This window comes from Malus domestica, chromosome 03, assembly GCF_042453785.1.
Source record: "Malus domestica chromosome 03, GDT2T_hap1".
In the NCBI taxonomy this organism is placed as follows: Eukaryota; Viridiplantae; Streptophyta; class Magnoliopsida; order Rosales; family Rosaceae; genus Malus; species Malus domestica.
The window spans coordinates 36,589,421-36,612,333 of record NC_091663.1 but is presented as its reverse complement, the minus strand read 5'-3'; the positions used below and the strand labels follow the sequence as shown (position 1 = coordinate 36,612,333).

The window sequence follows — 22,913 nt, the reverse complement described above, 5'->3', positions numbered from 1 at the left end:
CATTCCGTTTCCAAGAGAAAGGAAGGTCCAAATCTCATCTCAATCATCTCATCTACGACAGCAAGCAAGTGCATCCCTAGTTTCTGCCAAAATGATGATTTAATGAGTAATATGACTAGTATAAATGCATGCGTGTATATTAGTTTGTAGTACATCATGCAAGGTTGATCTTGGTCTCTGAATGAAGTATATAATTAAGTTCAACAGTTGGAGGACGAGACTCTGCTACTGCTGCTGTTGTATGCCTTTGAGATTATTCTTCCATTTTCGTTACGAAGATCGATGCCTTTTGGTGTTTGAAGTTTGTGATCCACCAAACCAGTAATTTGTGTCAGAAATATATGGTAATATAATTAAAACACAAACGAAGGATTGTGCTAACCTAATTCACATGGCAACCATGGAAGTCGGACAAGACTAACCTAACTGTAACAAGAAGAGCCTTATAGTCACCCAGAACCGGAAATGTACCAACTAGTGATAGTCCTCCTAGTGCCTTAAAGACACAGCATCTTCAACATCCATAGCATAGACTATAGAGCTTGTTCATAAAAAGGGAAGTCTCATCCTCTCCATCTATCACTCCTACACCAGCCATGACTACACCATCTCTTCCAGATATAAAGCATCCCAGCTGGGCAATTCAACCGTTGACTTTTACATAATATCTAATTGTTCATTTGTGTATATAGCTGCTGCTAATTACATGTTTTCATTTATTACTTTTCGCGTAAAGTCACTCCTAGACTAGTATATAACCTTGTGTTATTCCTTGTAAAGAAATCAATGAAAGCTATTCAGCCAGACTCAAAGCATTATAGATCATCCCCACGTAGCTCTCTACTGGCCTAGAAATGGTGCTGAAGCTGCATGGATTTCCTGTGTCGCTCTGCACGGCTCGCGTAGAGGTCTGTCTTCACGAAAAAAAGTTGATTTCGAGTTTGTCCCCATCAACATTTTGGGCCTCGAAAACAAGCAGCCTCCTTTCTTGCCAAGAACGTAAATTTCATCGGCCATAAGTTACCAAAAAGTTGACACTATATTTGGATGAGAGAAATAAGCTTGAAAATTGGATAAAAGTCTGAATTTATAAATTGACATGCACCAACTTCCTTGTTCGAATTTATAAACATAGAAATATTGAATTTCTAGATGGAAAAAAACTTAGAATTTGGGACCTTCAATTTCCAGTTTAAATTCCATGTAAATATATGTTATTTCCCAATTTTTATGATTAAGAGTTTAAGAACAACAAATTTCATATTCATTTCAATTGTTCTTTTAAGTTAACCAAACAAGAAAATTCATAAATTCTAGAAAATAAAATTCCGTCATTTTAATTTTCGTTATTTTAAAATTCTTTAGTAATCTTAAATTTTTTCATTCAAACATAGTGTGAATCTTCAATTTTGTATGTATAAGCTAATTGCTTTGGTTGTAGCAATTTTTTATGATATCTCTCTCCCCATCACACGTAGTCCTTTGGCCTTATTCCACCGTTTGAAGATCGTGACATCACACTTTTTGGTAAGCCTCTCAAATCCTACATTGGATATTCACTAATTTGACAAAACTTATATATTTTAATTGTCTTTCATTTGTAACACCAGAATCAAGGGCAATCACAGGATATGTAGAGGAAAAATTTAAGGAAACCGGATACGATCTCATTACGTACGAAAACTCGAAAGAAGCTGCATTCGTCAAGGTATGGACAGAAGTGGAATCCCAACAGTACCACCCTGCAATTTGTCCTCTGAGTTCTTTGGGAAGCCTACACCGGGAAGTTGTTGATCCTAAAAACTATCAAGCTTATGTGGCACACAGGCCGAGTAATTAATGAGCTAACTACGTCATTTGGTTATGTGCGGGGCGTGCCAACTCGACGGCCGAGCTCGGCCGGGGAGTAAAATATGCTGATATCGCATTGAGCGCGCTACTGACTTCTTGATCTACGACTGCGGTCGAGGAAGGAACACGTCTCGGCTTTCGAGTTCTAGAGCCTGAAGACAAGGCTGCTAGTTTCTTCGAAGTTCAATATCAAATTCGACTTTCAATGTGCCGAATGTAGTAACCTGGTAACACCTCACTTTACCTAGAAGGCTGATGAGATGACCTTTACCAACAAGGACTCGGAAATCCTTGTTGACTGAGACTTCGATAAATAACCAGTTGGTCTCGAAGCAGTGTTGTTTATCCAAATTGAGGGTGCTCCTCGGTCAGCTGATTCTACGACTCCAGTGCTATTAATCCAAACTGAAGATGTTTCCAGTTGCCTTCACAATGTTGTTTTATCCAAATTGAAGATGTGTTGACGAGAAGAAAGGGGGATAGGATAAAATCTGAGGGTTGTTAAAAATTTTTGAGTAGGGCAATTTGTGTGTTGAATTGAAGGGGCCTTCTCGTCGTGGTACGTCCTGTATTTATAGAGCTTGTATGTTTGACGACCACATTGTATAATTGCATTCCGAGAAGTACAAAAGCTGCCAATAATATTCTTAAGAATATCCTTTAATAACCCCACGAAATACGATTTAGACTCGGTTTGTTGAAATCACGCCATTTGGGCTTAGTTTGTGGCCACGTGCATGCAATCCAATCTTTATTTTCAATTTCCACCCTTGGATTGGAGAAATTTTTGGAAGTGACGTGAACACACACCTCAGCAGAATAGGTGATGTTCCCAACCAATTAAAGTTGGGAACTTTAACGAAAAGCTCCCGGTACTGTTCAATTTAACGAAAAACCACATTTTTACACTAAAAAATCAATCCTAATACTATTCACTTTACCCTTTATTTTGTCCTTATCGTTAAAACTTAAAGTTTTCAAACCCTTTTCATTAGTTTTCCTATTAAAGTTTAACAGCTAAATTTTGATTTAGGCTCACTAGGACTAGGTGATTTATTTATTAATGGTGGTTTATTTATTATTTCATGGATAACGAAGCCTTAACACCCCTTGTTCCCTCTCATCTGTCTCTCTCTTCATCTATCTATTCCTCTCTTCTTCCTCTCTGGGCTCTCTCACTTCATTCAAAGTTGTCTCTTCTCCATCTATCTTATGTTATTACCCAATTTTAATTCAATTGTAATCCCCAAATCAGTTAGTTGATTAGGTCTCAAAAGTATCTGCTGTGAAGAGATAGACGAAGAGAGAGACGGATGAGAGGAAACAAGTGGTCTTAAGGCTTCGTTATCCGTGAAATAATAAATAAACCACCATTAATAAATAAATCACCTAATCCAAGTGAACCGAAGTCAAAAATTGATTAGTAACACCACCTGTCTTGTTGAGGTGTGTGTTTCTATCACTCTTAAAAATTTCTCCTTTGCATGCAATCCCATCTTCAAATTAGTTGTTGGACTTGATAATCATCCTGCCATACTCTGACTCCATTCATGATAGTCATGCTATCTTTCCACGAGATTGCAGCAGTATTAAACCACATAACATTGTATCAAATCACCGCTACTTTACCACCCAGATGTGCTCTAGATAATTCAATATATTATTAAGAGATAATTATTATGATAAAATCACAATATTATTCCTTAATAATAACTATGGAAGGTGTATTCAATTGGGATTTTGAGGGATTTTAATTCTTTTAATGAATATAGGGGTATTCAATCAGAATTTTAAGATAATTTATTAAAATCCTTAGAAATCCGAGTGTATTCAATTAAAATTTTAAAGAAGTTTATAACATTCCAGAAGTATTCAATTAGAATTAGAATTTAAAGAATTTAAAAATTTGAGGAATTAGAAGGAATTGGAGAGATTTTGTAGTGTATTTTAAGCATACACAAATCTCACATCTCCCCATGAAATTTCGAGAGAATTGAATCAAAATTTTACATAAAATCTCTACAAATCAGTTAAACTCCATAAAAATCCATAGATTTATAAATCTATTAAAATCTCTTAAATTCCCAATTGAATACATTCCCCTAAAATTATCCTGACTCAATCACCTAACGGTTTAGAACTTCGTTCACTCAACAGCCTCGATCGTTTGGGCCGATTGTGTAATCACCAAACTTGCGGTACATAATTACATGGGAAGTAGTCTCCCAACCCTCCACGTGTATGCATGTGTTGACTAGAGAATTTACAAATGAATTGCAATTTTTCTTCTGACCATTGGTAATTATATAACCATTCTTATTTAATATTATCCAACCATTCTTATTTAATATTATCTCATGCAGAGAAACCCATTTCCGAACAAACTCTAGGATATTAATCATATTCAGTCCATATGAATTGATATACTATTAAAAGATAATATCATGATTAAAATCATAATATATCCTTCAATAATAATTATCTTAACTATTCTACCATCCAATAGTAGAGAACTATGTTCACTCAATGGCTTTGATTGCACAGACGGTGATGTAATTTTGGGTCCAAACAGAATTAAACTGGATCAAGCACTCATCAACGGGAGTTTAGAGAAGCTAGAGAAGTTGCTCGACGTGTGTGAGAGAAGGCTGAGCAGCAAGCAACAAACAAGTACCTTTCTGCTGAGTTCTACAGCCTAGCTGACCTTCGTCACTACCCCTACACCTTTTATTTCATGAAGACTCCTTGGACTTCGTTGGTTAACGATCGTCCTCACGTGAAGGCATGGTGGGAAGAAATTTCAGCTAGGCCTGCCTCGATCAAAGTGGCTGAGGGCATGAAAATTATTAGTGAACTTGAAAGCAACACAGATGTAATTTAGCAATTTCCTTGAATTATAAGCCTTCTAGTTCTTGCTAATGTTTTTCTTCATTTAGTTGTCAATTTTAAGGTTATTTTCGTCCACTTGTATTATATGTGTGTGTGTGTGTGTGTGTTTTTTTTTTTTTTTTGAATTTGTTGTATACGTGTTAATTTTTACTTAAATTTCTTTTCATAACTCAATTATATCTCAAAATTTCAAGTATTTATGTGAACAGTGAATGTCACACAATCTTCTAAACTTAAATTTCAAAACTTAAAATGTATTAATAGTTGTAGAATGGCTTTAACCCTAATTATTATTTTATTTTTTTTGTAACTTTTAGTTATGTTATAATTTAATTTTACGAATATTTAAATCTAAAAAATTTTAAGTTCCAATAAGATTTTCGAAACCAAACAAATCACACCAACTAATCACTCAACCAACCAAACTTCAATACATACATTAACCAACCAAAGTTCAATACACATACCAAATATTATTTTATTGTTTTGGCATTGGACTTAGATTTCAGCCATTGGATTTGACAAAAACAAGCATATATACCATTAGATTAGTTTAAAATGGTTGCCCAAAAAAGGAGTTTGATCTGGAGTGTTGATAACCAACAGTCCAAAAATCAAAATGGCTACAATTACCATTGGACAACTGGGGTCCTTGCCACTTGGGGCCTAATTGTTGGCCACTAATTCTTATATTTAGCTACATTTTAAATGGGACCCATTCAAGATTTGGGTCAGCCAAATCTGAACCCAAATTTGGGTCCAAACTCAAATTTATAGGTTTGACCGTTTGAGTCCTAGTTTTGGGTGACATTTTTTTGGGTTTAAACTCAAATATTTGGATTGGATCCAAGAGTCAGAGTTGGTTTAAATAACAAATGTGATTCAAATGTGTCGGCTATCCTTTGGTAAATGTGTGTCAAAAAAAAGAAGAGATTTCTTGCAACCCAAACTGGAAATTGGGATTCTCGTCCAAGAAGAAGACGAAGTCAATTAGTAGAAAGCAAGATCATTGATCGATTTGGTGAGTTTTTTTCTCCAATTCTTTTGAAGTATTGCATGGTTATATCTAGTATGGAAATATTTGTATTCAAATTTGTGAAATATCGATAGATATATTGATATCAATATTGGTTACATTAGACGGAAATGATGGAAATTTGCTCAAAAACTTGAAAATTTGAAATGAGATTAATTAAGGAATATCAAATGAAAATTTGTTGATATTTAACCAATATGAGATGAATTTAGACTTTACCTCCCTCCCTTTCCATATCTTTTTCTAATTTTTCTAATATTTGCACAAAAATATCGACTGTGTAAAAGAAATTTTAAACTCTAATTATATCACAAATATGTTGACGTGTATGAAGATCGATCGACTCAGCAAATCTAACTAGCTACTTGGGAAATGACAACCTCACCTCCGCCGATCTCACTCACCTTCCAAACTTGCACAATCTTACGCATAAAAGGGTCAATCTTCTCGATAATGTTTTTTAATAATTAAAAGCGTCTATCTTCTAACTCATAATTTAAAAAATGAAAAAAATTAAGTTTTCATTCTTACTTTTCATATTTCATTGATTAAAATCTCATTTCTTTTCAAATTTTTATCAAGGTTCTAAGATTTTAATAAACGTCATTAATTATTTTAACAATAAAATATTTTTTTATTTCTAAATATATTCATTTAGTGTTAGAAACGTTACATTTGGAATATTTATATTTATGCTAAATTTTTTATCATATATTTTTTATTTTTAATTTGCAAGCCTTTTTTTTTAAGTTGTACCAATTTTCTTTTCAGCTTTAATTTGTACCCATATTTTTTAAATTTATTGGTACCCATTTTTTATTTTGCTAAATGTACCCATGCTAATTATATGTATTAAAATATATCAATGGTTATTTTTTAAAATATGTTAATAATTATGTGGGCACATTATTATTATTATTATTATTATTATTATTATTATTGTTATAATTTTTGTGAAGAACAACATTACTCTAAAATTGATATTTTAGTATTTATTATATTTTAAAAAATATTATTTGAATTTGTTTAAATTTCATAATTTGTGGGACATTAAATGTAACATCCTACATCGCCCAGGGAGTGATCCTTTAATGTATATTCTCATTCCTACCTAGCACGAGGAATTTTGGGAGCTCACTGGCTTCGGGTTCCGTAGGAACTCCGAAGTTAAACGAGAAGAAGGCCAGAGCACTTCCATGATGGGTGACCCACTAGGAAGTTGCTCATGAGTTCCCAAAACCAAAACCGTGAGGGAATGGTAAGCCCAAAACGGACAATATCGTGCTATGGTGGTGGAGAGGGCCCATGATGTGGTGGACCCCAGGCGGGGATGTGACATTAAATGCATAAATGCATGAGTCAATCTCTTAAATGAGGCGAAGGACCTAGATCAAAATATTTAAACAAACAATGTTTCATTCTAACAATTAGGTTGATTAGGACCAGAACCAAAATGACCCTTAAAAGATTAACGCTGCAAAAATCAATCAAAGCAAAAATCGTATAACCGTTCAATTAACGTTGCTAAAGTTTATAGTATAACCGTTCAATTAACATTACCAAAGTTTATGTAACATTATTCGTCTATTTATTGAATAACCACTAAATGAAAAATGTGATCAATGCAACATAGAGTACAAGTAAGTACTTCTTTTCATTGTTTGACTAGTTAGTCTATAATTCGAGAGATTTTCAGTGTGCTTGGAACATGGAGTGGTATGTCACATGTTATTTTATAAGTGAAAGAAAGTTTTTGTTTTTTCAAATATACCTCCAATTGTATAATAACATGTGATGTACCATCCCGTTACGGGTACACGAAAAAGTCTCTCCTGTAATTGTGGGTAACAGGTTCTCTCTTAATTTCAATAAGGATGCTTATTACTATTAATTAGGCTGTTTTCTTCAGTTACTTTGATCTTCTGATGGTATCTTTGTTTAAAACATCCGTTATGATTTCAATTGTTAATTTATTTTCTGTATAAACTAAGTCATAACACTTGGCGTTTAACATTTGCTTTTCCTTAACATCACATTGAATTTTCTTACAGCAAAATCGAAGACTTGGCGTTTGATATATAGTGTTTGTAGCTAACGGAAGACTTGACACAAAACAGATTGCAGTGACGTTCTAGATTGTTGTATCAAAATTAATTTTCCTATATATACCTATTATTCTTTGGGGGGAAATATCCTCATTTGACTATTCTTTTCTCTTCCAAACTCCCTATGAGTGTTTCCCAACCTCCTCAAAAATAACTTGAGCATCATCAAATTCTGTAAGATTTTTATCCAAAAGAATAACAAAGTTGTTGTTCATCAATCGGATTATTACAAGTGTAGGGTAATCCGCTGTAACCTGTTACGCTGATTATCTCCAAGTGACGAATCTACGATTAAGAGCGGCTTTCTCACACACCTTGAAATCATTTATTTTCAATCAAGCATCCATAAACGTAAGTTTCCAACGAGGTAATTAAAGTTGCTTCTTTTTCTTTCAAATAAAGAAAGATAATGACATTAAAGGAGGCCACCAAGCTGAAATGCGTTTATATGCACATTTATATGTGCTCATAGTCTAACAAAATGATTTTCACACACTATTTTTTTTTATCAAAAAACATATATGAACAACGTACGCGAAAACTGTATCTCATAGTTTACTCCTTTAGAATTCGGCATGTCCTAAACAATAATTTTTTTGTGTATGGAGGAGCGTGTCCAGCTCCACTATCCACCCTAATCGTGAATTAAATTATGTAATTAGATTATATTATTTGGGGTAAACTGTCAATTTAATCCTTGAATTATCACCTTAGTGAAAATTAGGTCTCTAAACTATTTTTTTCAGAAAAATTAGTCCCTGAATTATAAAAATCTGCCAATTACATCCCTAATGTTATATTCGAAGATACTATATTCAATTTTTCGTCAATTTAAGTCACGTTACTTGTATGTGATACACAGTGGAGGGTAGATTGATAGTTTTTCATAAAGAAATAGTGTATGGAGTTAATTTTGGAGGATAAATTGGTAGTTTTTCATAAAAAAAACTAGTGTAAGTTAACTTTTGAGGGTAAATTAGACATTAAATTCGCAACCTATATGAAATGTTAAGGGCTTATAGACGAGAAAATGATGGTATTGCACTCTAAAATGTATCAAATGACTTAAGTTGACGAAAAATTAGATAATCTAGCTTTGAATATAATAATATAGATGAAATTAGCAATTTCTAATGAATTTAGGGACTTATTTTATCGAAAAAATAATTTAGAGACCTAATTTTCACTAAAGTGATCATGAACTAAATCGGCATTTCACCCTATTATTTGAATCTAGATGGCCAGTTCTTGGAAGCACACGTACATTAGAGATTTCCAGTGTTTGGATCACAAACACATATGTCATTTGTTATTATACAAGTGAAGTTATACAAGTGGAGGAACATTTGAAGAAAAAAAAAATTTATCCACTTCCGAACACATTAAAAAATATCTCATGCTACATATGCATTTTAAAAAAAGTGATTTTCACACATTATAATTTTTTTTATTAAAAAACATAAATAAATATCATGCACTAAAACCGTATCTCATAGTTTATTCCATACCCTAGACAATTACATGTGCAATATCTGACAAAGAGAAAATAATTTATTTGCTATGGTGGAGGAGCTTGACCAGCTTCACTTCGAGAAATTTTTCATTGTGACGGGAATACGAATGGTATATCATTTGTTTTCATGTAAGTGGTGAGAAATTTTATTTTTTAAATTATTAATTTTTTAACACACATATCTCACTATTTATGTAGTGACATATGTTGTACCACCCCATATGCCGATCATACTAAAAAATCTTTCCTCCGCTGCCCACCCTAATCGTAAATAAAATAAAATTATATTTTTTTTTATCCAATAAATTGTATTATCTGAATCTAGACCTCAAGTTCTTGGAAGCACCCTATTTTGACTTGCAGTTACTCTTTTCAGAAAGTCGTATTTGGCTTCCTGTTGCTCTTCCTTTTGCATTTTAAGAAGACCGGTGAGTTGTGAGTGACATAGGTGCATACGAAAGGATTTGGATGCTTGCCGGATCCCTTTCCTGAGATCCTAGGATCAATGCACGTGAAATCCCCTTGAGCTTTTGCCCAAAACTTTGTGAAAAATAAAACAAATAGAAAAAACAAATAATGTATCTTTTCCCAACCAATCTATTATTCTTCAAGAGCCAACTTAAAAACAATAATTAGAAGTTTTCCATCCAAACTATGTATTAGCTTGCGCTAAAAGCCATTTTTTTTCAGAAGCACTTGATCCTTATCCTCAAACGCAAAGGTCATTGTCTTATAAATACTAGGCCATATCAGGGTCCAAATAACACCACCTCTTTCTCAGTTGCTCAAATTTCTTACTTCAATTCCTCAGAGTCATGGCTGCCATCAAGGTCCACGGAAACGTTATTTCGACCGCTGCAATGCGAGTTTTTGCTACTCTCTACGAGAAAGACATCGAATTCGAGCTTGTTCCAATCGACATGAGAGCTGGTGAACACAAAAAGGAGCCCTTCATATCCCTCAATGTAAGTATATGATTACAATGAGAACATGAAGAACAAAACTATCAAGTATTTTTTTATGGTCAGTAAATCTCACATTTCTTTGCTTCAATTGATGCAGCCATTTGGTCAAGTTCCAGCTTTCGAAGATGGAGATCTTAAGCTCTTTGGTAAGTTTGTGTTTAGCTCGCTCACGCGTCATAAACTTATCTGTAACTGGAATGAGATATCATTGTAACGGTATCCAAAATCAATCAATCACTGTCACAGTAGGACATATATCAGTTCATTCACACCAAATTCACACATAGCATATATGAAATATGAATATGTTTATATAAGATAAATTTGTTTTTGATTCATTCACATTGAGAAAAACTTACCTATATCTGAAATGCGGTGTATCACAAACCCATCAAGGACATTCATATGAAAACGAGTTAAAATACATGTCCGTTCTTGATTGGCTTGGAATACGGCATTGCTGTTGTAGTCGTGACATCAAATTCACAAACAACATATATGAATTATGAACTTGTGCATATAAGATCAGCTATGCACCTTCTGATATGCAGAATCAAGGGCGATTACACAATACATTGCCCACGAGTATGCTGACAAGGGAACCCCTCTGGTGATCCGAGACTCGAAGAAGATGGCAATTCTATCATTGTGGTCGGAGGTGGAGGCCCAAAAGTTCGACCCGCCGGCCACAAAACTGACCTATGAGCTAGCTATAAAGCCTATGTTTAAAATGACCACAGACGCGGCAGTTGTGGAGGAAAATGAAGCCAAGTTGGCTGTGGTTCTTGATGTATATGAGACTCGTCTGGCTCAGTCGAAATACTTGGCAGGTGAAAGCTTCACTTTGGCTGATCTTCACCACCTTCCCACCATACATTACTTGATGGGAACACAATCGAAGAAGCTGTTCGAATCCCGCCCCCATGTTCGCGCATGGGTGGCGTATATCACAGCAAGGCCAGCTTGGAACAAGGTCGTTGCCCAGCAAAAGTGAAACAAGTACTAAAGCTTGCTGCTGCAGCTTACTCAACAGAGTCATATATCTACAATAATATGTATGTTAGTTATCAAACGTTCGTTTGATTTTCTACAACCTGTTTTTGGTGTTTGAAGTTTGTGTTCCACCAAATTTGATCTCAACTGACTCCAACTCAGATTCGAAAATATAACCGGGTTGCAATCAGAGCAATGCCTATCTTTCGGCATCCAAAAAACTTGATGCAGTCAGTAAATTGGAGACAACCCAATTAAATAAGACAACCTATATATATTGAAAGAACTGTAAATACAATGCGACTTATTGTGCTAAAAGCTGATTAACTTGGTCCGAGGGTTCGAATTCCACGGAACTACACCCCAAGTCTTTTCTTGATGTTCACCTCTCGCACCTTACGCTCACCTTGGATTCAAGGTAGGTGCACAATCATGTCGTACAGACCACTATAGGTGGTTCCAACTCGTAAGTGACCTGCGATTATTCGCACAGTCTTCACGTGATCGTAGCACTTGAGCGTATTTATTTACACCTAATCCTGTCGTACAGACCATTTTAGGTGGTTCCGACTCGTGTGCATGTATAATTATTGAGCTATAGATTCAATCGTACAGGTCACAAGAGGTGACTCCCGACTTATGAGCTAACTTATGTGATGAGATATGTGATGATCTAGCATATGTGATGAGCTAGCATATTTTATGAAATATGTGATGAACTAGCATATGTGATGAAATATGTGATAAGTTAGCATATGTGATGAGCTAGCATATATGATGAAATATGTGATGAGCTAGCATATATTATGATATATGGGTAAGTTGTACAAGTCACTATAGGTGACTTCGACTTATGAATTAACATTGATTGATAAGATACTGGTGCAGTCGTACAGGTCACCATAGGTGACTCCGACTTGCGTGCTAGTATGGGTTATTAATCACACGAATATTGATATTGCTGATGAGATGTTGTGTTGTGGTATGTTTATGATTTTTCTGGAAACTATACGGATGTTGTAACGAGAGGTTATAATGTTTTATATGGTTTTTATTAAAATTTTATTTCCAGGACCACTTACCCTTGGTTGGTTTTCACCTTCCAGGTTTTATTAGCTCAGCTTTCTTATCTACGAGGATTTGTGGCAAGTCTTGGTATTGGAGGTTACCTTCAATTGTATGATTTTCAATCCACTTTATTGTACTTTGCTTATACTCTGACGTCCCGTGTGAAATGGGTTCATTTCCGTTCATGTCGCACTCTGGTATTTAGACACTCTTAGGTTTAAATTTATTCACATTTTTCCACATCATCACACTTTATGGCTTCGTCACCTTCTAAGTGTCGGTCAGCACAACTCAATTCGGAGTCCTAGTGGACATTTCGGGTCGCAGTGTGTCATTAAATGCATATATGCATGAGTTCAATCTCTTAAATGAGACTAATTAAGGACCTTGATCAAAATATTTAAACAAACAAGGTTTCAATCTAACAATTAGGTTGATTAAAGACCAGAACCAAAATGACCTTTAAAAGATTAACACTGCAAAAATCAATCAAAGCAAAAATTGTATAACCGTTCGATTAACGTTGCTAAAGTTTATCGTATAACCGTTTGATTAACATTACTAAAGTTTATATAACAATATTTGTCTATTTATTGAATAACCACTAAATGAAAAATGTGATCCATGCAATATAGAGTACAAGTAAGCACTTCTTTCCATTGTTTGACTAGTTACATCTATAATTCAAGAGATTTTCAGTGTGCTAGGAACATAGGGTGGTATGTCACATGTTATTTTATAAGTAAAAGAAAGTTTTTGCATTTTCAAATATCCCTCAAATTGTATAATGACATGTGACGTACCATCCTGTGTTACGAGCACAAGAAAAAATCTCTCCTATAATTGTGGGTAACAGCTTTTCTCTTAATGTCATTAAGGATGCATATCACTATTGGTTAGGCTGTTTTCTTCAGTTACTTTGATCTTCTGATGTTATCTTTGTTTAAAACATCCGTTATGATTTCAATTGTCAATTTATTTTCTGTATAAACTAAGTCATAACACTAGGCGTTTAACATTTGCTTTTTCTTAACATCAAATTGAATTTTCTTACAGAAAAATCGAAGACTTGGTGTTTGATATGTAGTGTTTGTAGCTAACGGAAGACTTGACACAAAATAGATTGCAGTAACGTTCCAGATTGTTGTATCAAAATTAATTTTCCTATATATACCTATTATTCTTTGGGGGGAAATATCCTCATTCAACTATTCCTTTCTCTTCCAAACTCCCTATAAGTGTTTCCCAACCTCTTAAAAAATCACTTGAGCTCATCAAATTCTCTAAGATTTTTATCCAAAAGAATAACAAAGCTGTTGTTCATCGATCGGATTATTACAAGTGTAGGGTAATCCACCATAACCTATTACGCTGATTATCTCCAAGTAACGAATCTACGCTTAAGAGCGGCCTTCTCACACACCTTGAAATCATTTATCTTCGATCAAGCATCCATAAATGTAAGTTTCCAACGAGGTAACTAAAGTTGCTTCCATATTTTTTGTCTTTCAGGTAAAGAAAATCTAATTACATTAAAGGAGGCCACCAAGCCGAAATGCGTTTATATGCGCCCATAGTCTAACAAAGTGATTTTCACACACTATTTTTTCTTATCAGAAAACATATATAAACAACGTACGCGAAAAACGTATCTTGTAGTTTACTCCTTAAGAATTCGGCATGTCCTAAACAATAATTTTTGTGTGTATGGAGGAGCGTGACCAGCTCCACTATCCACCCTAATCGTGAATTAAATTGTGTAATTAGATTATATTATTTTAATCTAGATGGCCAGTTCTTGGAAGCACACGTAAATTAGGGCATGTTTGGTATCCTATTTGAAATTTTTTATCATTCCTCAAAACATTTCTTAAGAACATTACAATTTTCTTTAAGACTAAAAAACTTGATTGGTTTGCGATTTAAAAAATTTAAATCTTATGACTTAAACTAGAAAAAGAGATCTAAAAAGAGAGGGTCGCAGGAGAGGGAGAAAGAGGAGAGAGGAGAAAAGAAAGTAAGGGATGATTAAAGGAAAGAGAAAGAAGAGAGGATCGGACGAGATAGAGAGGAAGAGGAGTGAGAGAAAGAACCGAGAGAATGAAGAGAGTAGATTGGAGGAGATACGAAAAAAGTAAACAAAAAAAAGAGGGGAGAGAAAGAAGAAAAGAAAGAGAGACATAGATTTGGAGTGAGAGGGGAAGAGTGAGAGAAAAAAAAAATGAGTGAGTTTAAGTTTACAAACTCTAAAATATCACTTTTTATGTTTTTAGAAAATAAACTATATTTTTTAGTTAGTCTTGAGTTTAGTTTTTTAAAATAATCCTACCAAACATGTTTTTAAGGCCTAAAACTTGAAAATTGTTTTTGAGTTTAAAATGTTGGATTCAAATTGAATACCAAACAGACCCTTAGAGATTTTTAATGTTTGGACTACGGGCACATATATCATTTGCTATTATACTAATCTAATGGAGGAACATTCAAAAAAAAAATTCTATCCACTTCCATAATAGTATATAGCGTGCCGTTCTATATTCTGAACACATTAAAAAAATATAAAATATCTCTGGCTACATATGCATTTCTTAAAAAGTGAGTTTCACACATTATATATTTTTAATTAGAAAACATAAATAAACAGCATGCACTAAAACCGTATCTCGTAGTTTATTCCATACCCTAAACAATTACATGTGCAATATCTGACAAAGAGAAAATAATTTATTTGGTATGGTGAAGGAGCATGGCCAGCTCCACTGCCCACCCCAATCGTAAATAAAATAAAAATATTTTTTTTTCCAATAAATTAAATTAAATTATCTGAATCTAGACCTCAAGTTCTTGGAAGCACGGCTACAACCTTGCTTTTATAAAAGTCCTATTTTGACTTGCAGTTGCTTTATTGGAAAGTCGTATTTGGACTATCTTTTGCATTTTAAGAAGACTGAAGGGTAGTGAGTGACAGGTTCCTTCCTCTTAATCTACCAAATCATCGGATTCGTACAGTTAAAATTTGATCTAATGATTAAAACTAATATAATTTTTAAAGTGAACATCTATTTGTAATCGTTAGATTAAATTTTAACGTACAGATCCTTTAATTTGATGGATTAGAAAGAAAAAAAATCTTGAGAAGATCCCTTTCCGAGTGACATGGGTGCATACGAAATCCCCTTGAGCGAATCCAAAAAAAATAATTGAAAGCTTCCACCCAAACCACGTATTAGCTTTAGCTAAATGCTACTTTTTTCAGAAGCACTTAATCCTTATCCGCAATGGTCATTGTCTTATAAATACTAGGCCATATTAGGGTCCAAATCACAACACCTCTTTCTCAGTTGCTCAAATTTCTTACTTCAATTCCTCAGAGTCATGGCTGCCATCAAGGTCCACGGAAACGTTATTTCGACCGCTGCAATGCGAGTTTTTGCTACTCTCTACGAGAAAGACATCGAATTCGAGCTTGTTCCAATCGACATGAGAGCTGGTGAACACAAAAAGGAGCCCTTCATATCCCTCAATGTAAGTATATGATTACAATGAGAACATGAAGAACAAAACTATCAAGTATTTTTTTATGGTCAGTAAATCTCACATTTCTTTGCTTCAATTGATGCAGCCATTTGGTCAAGTTCCAGCATTCGAAGACGGAGATCTTAAGCTCTTTGGTAAGTTTGTGTTTAGCTCGCTCACGCGTCATAAACTTATCTGTAACTGGAATGAGATGTCATTGTAACGGTATCCAAAATCAATCAATCACTGTCACAGTAGGACATATATCAGTTCATTCACATCAAATTCACACATAGCATATATGAAATATGAATATGTTTATATAAGATAAATTTGTTTTTGATTCATTCGCATTGAGAAAAACTTACCTGTATTTGGAATGCGGGGTATCACAAACCCATCAAGGACATTCATATGAAAAAGAGTTAAAATACATGTCCGTTCTTGATTGGCTTGGAATACCTGATGTAGTCGTGACATCAAATTCACACACAACATATATGAATTATGAGCTTGTGCATATAAGATCAGCTATGCACCTTTTGATATGCAGAATCAAGGGCGATTACACAATACATTGCCCACGAGTATGCTGACAAGGGAACCCCTCTAGTGATCCGAGACTCAAAGAAGATGGCAATTATATCATTGTGGTCGGAGGTGGAGGCCCAAAAGTTCGACCCGGCGGCCACAAAACTGACCTATGAGCTAGCTATAAAGCCTATGTTTAAAATGACCACAGACGCGGCAGTTGTGGAGGAAAATGAAGCCAAGTTGGCTGTGGTTCTTGATGTATATGAGACTCGTCTGGCTCAGTCGAAATACTTGGCAGGTGAAAGCTTCACTTTGGCTGATCTTCACCACCTCCCCACCATACATTACTTGATGGGAACACAATCGAAGAAGCTGTTCGAATCCCGCCCCCATGTTCTCGCATGGGTGGCGGATATCACAGCAAGGCCAGCTTGGAACAAAGTCGTTGCCCAGCAAAAGTGAAACAAGTACTAAAGCTTGCTGCTGCAGCTTACTAAACAGAGTCATATATCTAAAATAATATGTATGTTAGTTATCAAACGTTCGTTTGATTTTCTGTTTCCCCGAAATAATTGAAGGACAAGACTCCGCTACTGCTGCTGATGCCTTTTGCATATGCTTTTACAATCTGTTTTTGGTGTTTTAAGTTTGTGTTCCACCAAACCAGTAATTTGATCTCAACTGACTCCAACTGAGATTCGAAAATATAACCGGGCTGCAATCAGAGCAATGCCTATCTTTCGGCATCCAATAAACTTGATGCAGTCAGTAAATTGGAGACAACCCAATTCAATAAGACAACCTATATATATTGAAAGAACTGTAAATACAATGCGACTTATTGTGCTAAAAGCTGATTAACTTGGTCTGAGGGTTCGAATTCCACGGAACTACACCCCAAGTCTTTCTTCAGATCCCTCTGTTTCATCATCCCCCGCACTTTCTCGACAGCAAAATATAGTAACCACCATTCCCTGGATCCAGTTCAACAAGCTTCCAAGCTGCAAACTCGCTCAATTCCAAATTCCCTTGACTTTTAGCACCGCCCAACAACGACCCCCAAATAGTTATAGTTGGCTCAAAAGGCATTTCTCTCAAGCATTTCAAAGCATCTTCAAGACACCCCGAACGTGCTAAGAGGTCAATCATACAAGTATAGTGCTTGACCCCGGGAAAAAATCCGTACTTTCCATCACTCAAGGAACGAAAAATCTGCCTACCGATGTCTGCCAACCCCGTGTGACTGCAAGCACTTAGAACTGCAACCAAAGTCACTTCGTCTATTCTGATACCTTCTTGTTCCATCCTCTCAAACCACCGGATTGTCTCCTTACCATATTTGGCAAGAGCTAGCCGTTTAATGAGTGCATTCCAAGTAAAAGTGTTCTACTCTTTCATGGTATTGAAAACCGCCAATTCCTCTTCAATCCTACCACATTTTCCATACATGTCAATCAAAGAAGCTCCCAAGATCACATCTAATTCCCATTCGCTCCTCCTTAAAAAGTCATGTATTCAAACCCCCGTCGTCATCTCATCTGAGAACGGAGAGGGAAGACAACGGCAATTCGGTAAATTCTCAAGACTACAGTCCTTAGGGTTTAAGGCTAAAACCCTTTCCTTTTCCTGAGCTTTCTAAAACGCTCATTTCATAAGCACACTTTTACTGAAGACGCATTAGAAATATGTCGAAATTTTGTACTTGATGGAACGGAAGAACTTCCAAGGCCGTGTGTGTCTAAAATAGCTAAAATTATTACGTCGTTTTATGGTGACCTGAGCTCGTCTTAAGCTTTTACTTACTTTTAAAGTAACCCCGCTATTTGATCAGGTTGAGAAACATATAATATAGTTTTGCGATACTCATATTATGTGGCTGAAAAATTAAACAATACAGTCTTCCAAATATGTGATGATTTCAAGTGCTTTTCTAAGAATTTATTGAGTTTCAAGTATCAATTTCGACTGGCATATAGCGCTAATGAGCAAAAGTGTTCCTTATAAGCAATCTGAAATAAAAGTAGAACAGAGGCTTACAAGTATGTGCTTAAAAAGCTTTCAAGTGCTTTTCTAAGAATGTATTGGTTTTGAAGTATCAAATTTCAAATGAATGGTCACATAAAAACAAATACAAAAATAAATAAAAAATAAAAAAGTGCGCATCCAGGGAATCGAACCCTGGTCAGTACCGTGGGAGGGTACTATGATACCACTACACCAGATGCGCTTCTTTGTTAAGAGAATCAAACAACAGAGTAATAAAATGTGTTTCTGCTCTTTTTCTTAGGCTTTCCGCTGCATGCATAGCAGCAGCAATTGGCAGGTACCGCGTGTCAGACCTGTACTCGCCCCCTCAATATCTCCTTGCGCGAACAGCACCGCGCCTCTGCTCTTCAAGTTTCCGGCGCCATCCGGCCACCGTCCGGTTCGCCGCCGACTTGTTTCTCTTCCTTGTCGTCCGATCTTCAAAGGGCAGGCCACCCGCCACCCGCCACCCAGTTGGGCGGATCGAAGTCCGAAAGTCTCATACCACCGCCTGTTTCAAGCGCTTTTTCAAGGTAGAAAAGTTCTTGTCTTTTACAGTGAGAACTAAGAAAAAAGCAATCGAAACGATGAAATAATTACAGGGAAGAGCAAAGGCTCTTCATTTCTAGGAACCCAAAATTCCAATCCATTAAAATATCGAGTATTATGCTTAAAGTTTGCTAATTTACTTTAATTTTGTAATTAATTTTGCTTAATATGTTGTAGTATAGTAGGATCAATTGCTAACAGAAAGAGCAGAAAGAATGAGGATAGTGGGGTTGACCGGTGGAATTGCTTCCGGGAAGAGTACCGTCTCGAATCTCTTCAAGGAACATGGCATTCCGGTCGTAGATGCCGATCTTGTTGCTCGAGTGAGTGATGATCAGACTATGAAATTTATGCTTTTGACAATGTCATGGAAGAATTTGATGTCAATGTGTTGTTTTCGGCTGTTTCGCCGACTGAGTAATTTTTTGGTTTCAGGATGTGTTGAAGAAGGGCACTGGTGGCTGGAAAAAGGTTGTTTCGGCATTTGGAGAGGACATTTTGCAACCTGATGGAGAAGTTGATAGGCCTAAACTGGGACAGATTGTGTTCTCTAACCCCGAAAAGCGCCAACTTCTTAACCGGTAGGTACTACCTCTTTGCAAGTAGCTCTAGTGTTCGTTTGCGATTTTATTGAGTACCGCTCTGTTAAACTTTTTGCTATATGATTCTACATTATCCCTAGTGCAGTTGAGTAAATCAAACTCGTTTCTTAATTTATTCACCATTGGATTTCCTGGCTTCTTGTTGGAAAGATAGTGTTGCATTGTATGTAAAACCTAGAGAGGCCAAGGAAAGTAACTTCCCTTATGGTTGTGCATTTATACCATATAGGCTCCATAGTTCTCCCTCGAGTATTGACGCGTCAAGGTCAAAATTCACATGTGATTTTACTAAAAGGAATCGGGTATAATCTCTAGTTTTGTCCAGTTACATTTTGTCGAATTCAAATTGTTTTCGTCCCACTTGATGAGAGGTTTAGTTTAGTGTAGTTTACCGCACAAGTTACGTATCATATCTGCTATAATCTCTAGTTTTTATCTTCTTGTAGACTGCTAGCTCCTTATATATCGTCTGGAATCTTTTGGGAAATTTTGAAGCTATGGATGAAGGGGTGTAAGGTTATTGTTCTTGATGTTCCTCTGTTGTTCGAGGCCAAGATGGACAAATGGACAAAGCCTATTGTTGTTGTATGGGTTGATCCTGAAACGCAGCTCCGGAGACTCATGTCGAGGGACAGAACAAGTGAGGAGGATGCTGGAAACAGGATAAATGCTCAGATGTCACTCGATATAAAACGGACCAGGGCAGACATAGTGGTTGATAACACTGGATCACTAGAAGATTTAAGAGCACAGTTCCGCAACGTCTTACTTGAAGTCACAAAGCCCTTGACATGGACCGAATTTGGGCTTTCTAGACAAGGTGCGTCGTCGGTTTTTGTCTCCATTGTCGTAGGTGTTCTTATATTCAAGAAAGTTTTATAAAACTCATAGTTTATAGCAACCTTGGAATTGTACTTGTTGAGAACTTGATCTGTCATTCATAGAACAAGAAGCTTCACCTTTTATTTTGTAGCAACAATGAAGAATGATTCAATGCATTTACCTAAGACTATTGCACTCGAGATTCAATTTTTTGAGTTTTTGTAGGTTATATTTCTTTTTAATAACTCGGTACGTTTCCATCCCCAGTTTCAGACCCTCTATTCCTATCTCTCTCCTGACACGACATAGAGATAGGAGGATGTCAGGAGATAGATAGGAAGAGAGGGTGACGATTGAAATGTTGAGGGTGTCATGTCGAAAAGGAAGTCTAGTCATTTTATGTGATTATATGGACTGCATTAATTAGGATGTTGTAGTGATTAGTTAATTGATTTCTTTTCTGAGATTGGATGAGTATTATTTGATAAAGCAAGAATGATTTGGAGTGCCAAGTTGTGTCACAAATCACTCTAGTGCTCGTGACCTGGCTAATCCATTGGTTCACATAAAGTGCAGATAAGTGAAACCCCTTTACCGTATTGTCTGCTATGATGACATGGATTTTTTTGTGTCGATATCGTGTTCAGTGTTAAACATTTAAAATTTTTAGATAGAAACAAAGCGTGAAGTGGCGCAAAAAAAAATGTTTATTCAAGAAATTTCGTCAAACACTTGGAAGGTTTCTTGTTGTTAGCTGAACCATGTTGCATGTCAACAGATATAGACAATATGATGAGTGCTATTGAGAGTTTTTGTCGAGTGTTATAGACACAACTTACTGAGATATGTCTAGCAAACATTCGAAGGGTTCCTGAAGGACCTTCACATGCGTGTTTTTTGGCTTCCGGTTGGTTCTAAGACCACCTTGGTCCCAATTACATCCGCCCTTGTGTAGAATGTTAGTTCTTTCAATTGATATTGTGTCAATATTATTGAAAATTTATTAATAATATGTTCCTACTTTTTGTTGGCGATTAAAATGATGTTATAAACACACAACTAATGACATTATTACATTCTTTAATAAAGGATGAACTTTTGTGCATAGCCGGATTATATATGATATCTCTACTAAAATATCTCTCATCAAAAGTGCTTCCGCTGTATGGTGATAACCATTTGATCTTTTTTTAGAATGTTTTTATTGTTATCTTTTGTGTGTGTATATGAGCAGGATTCTCCCATCTTCAAATCTTCTCACTTCTCCTCTCCTTTTCTTTCATTTTCCTTTTATCTCTATTAACACAAAATGTTGACGTGACTTAATTACGATTCTTCAAAATCATGCTCCGTATGTATCACTTTTGCCTTTTGATTTACAGAGACAACGTATACAGCTGGCAATCACAATAATTGTTAACTACTAGCTGTTTGTATTCTTTTCCATATTAAAAGCTGCTTGGCCTGCTTTAGAATTAGACGAAAGGAAGGCATTTTATTTACTGTAATTGTGTAATATGTACTACGCATTTGAAAATTCTACTCGTGAAAATCATTTTCTTTGTCTGGAATTTTTTTTTTTTAATTTTAATTTTTCTGCATCTTTAAATTGATTGCTTGCATGAGAATACAAGGACTTGTATCGAACGGATTCATTGCTATCTGGCACCCCGATTCAAAAATATAATGTCTTTTTAGGTAAGTATCTTTTACATGATATTGTATTACTGAAACAGAATGTCACAAAGTACAATAATGATGAACCAGTTACAGACAAGTTGTTTTCCTGAAGATAATCCAAAACCCCCCATCAAAAAGTACATTGAAAGCACAATGGCAATGGCCCAGCAAAGGAAGTTGCCAATTGCCATAGTCTTTTCTAACTCAATTACTTTTACTTTACACACCACCATACTTTGTACAAGTGTTGTTCATGCAATATTGCAGGAGGACATGTTCATTGTGAACAACGCAGCTTTTTCCGCATCAAAAAACTGTAGAGGGCAGCTTTAAGTCCAGTCGATTCTAACACTTGCTGGATCAAAATAATTATATGACATGAATGTGTACAGCTGGTTACGAGATGGATGTTCCTTCGTATCGTATAGCTCAATGTAGATTAGCCCAAAAACAGTGACGAACATTCGTAACTTTGCTTTCTGGATTACTCACTAGAATCTTTATTCGTATCTCACTCGTTACATGACTTGAATGTATGCGCCTGATTATAAGAAGAATCTTCTTGTCCATTTGTTACTAGAATCTTCATTCATAGCTCTTCTTCCTGGATTACTTGCAAGGAACTTCTAGGCCTATGAAGTTCTGAGCAGCATCCTTTGAGGGTAGGTTAGCTTAGGGCCAATCTGAGTCAATTATATTAGTGGCTATAAAAGTCGAGTACAGAACGTCTCCGGATCTAAAAAAACAGAGCTGAAAAATAAAATT

General features: G+C 35.6%; 3 protein-coding genes, 1 non-coding gene and 1 pseudogene across 5 annotated transcripts; 4 read left to right on the top strand and 1 right to left on the bottom strand.

The window, feature by feature from the left end:
- The first annotated feature begins 854 nt into the window (after positions 1-854).
- LOC103432656 (glutathione S-transferase F13-like) lies at positions 855-4,807 on the top strand (annotated as a pseudogene).
- A 4,994-nt stretch (positions 4,808-9,801) lies between these two features.
- LOC103427434 (glutathione S-transferase-like) lies at positions 9,802-11,471 on the top strand. The gene is made up of 3 exons (XM_008365485.4): positions 9,802-10,359; positions 10,457-10,505; positions 10,911-11,471. The coding sequence occupies exons 1-3, from the start codon at positions 10,210-10,212 to the stop codon at positions 11,351-11,353; spliced, it is 642 nt and encodes a 213-aa protein (XP_008363707.3). The 5' UTR covers positions 9,802-10,209; the 3' UTR covers positions 11,354-11,471.
- Positions 11,472-15,609: 4,138 nt separating this feature from the next.
- On the top strand, positions 15,610-17,086 carry LOC103427433 (glutathione S-transferase). The gene is made up of 3 exons (XM_008365484.4): positions 15,610-15,945; positions 16,043-16,091; positions 16,490-17,086. Exons 1-3 carry the CDS (start codon positions 15,796-15,798, stop codon positions 16,930-16,932), a joined length of 642 nt encoding a protein of 213 aa, XP_008363706.3. The 5' UTR covers positions 15,610-15,795; the 3' UTR covers positions 16,933-17,086.
- A 1,540-nt stretch (positions 17,087-18,626) lies between these two features.
- On the bottom strand, positions 18,627-18,697 carry TRNAG-CCC (transfer RNA glycine (anticodon CCC)). The gene has a single exon. It is a non-coding gene; the product is annotated as a tRNA-Gly (tRNA).
- On the top strand, positions 18,685-20,675 carry LOC103427436 (dephospho-CoA kinase). Of its 2 annotated transcripts, none has more exons than XM_008365487.4 (4): positions 18,685-19,028; positions 19,227-19,367; positions 19,480-19,625; positions 20,093-20,675. In XM_008365487.4, exons 2-4 carry the CDS (start codon positions 19,260-19,262, stop codon positions 20,526-20,528), a joined length of 690 nt encoding a protein of 229 aa, XP_008363709.3. In that variant the 5' UTR covers positions 18,685-19,028; positions 19,227-19,259; the 3' UTR covers positions 20,529-20,675. The 2 variants fall into 2 exon arrangements, with proteins under 2 accessions (XP_008363709.3, XP_008363708.3); XM_008365486.4 differs by having other exon boundaries at positions 18,760-19,028; positions 19,222-19,367.
- The last annotated feature ends 2,238 nt before the right edge of the window (positions 20,676-22,913 follow it).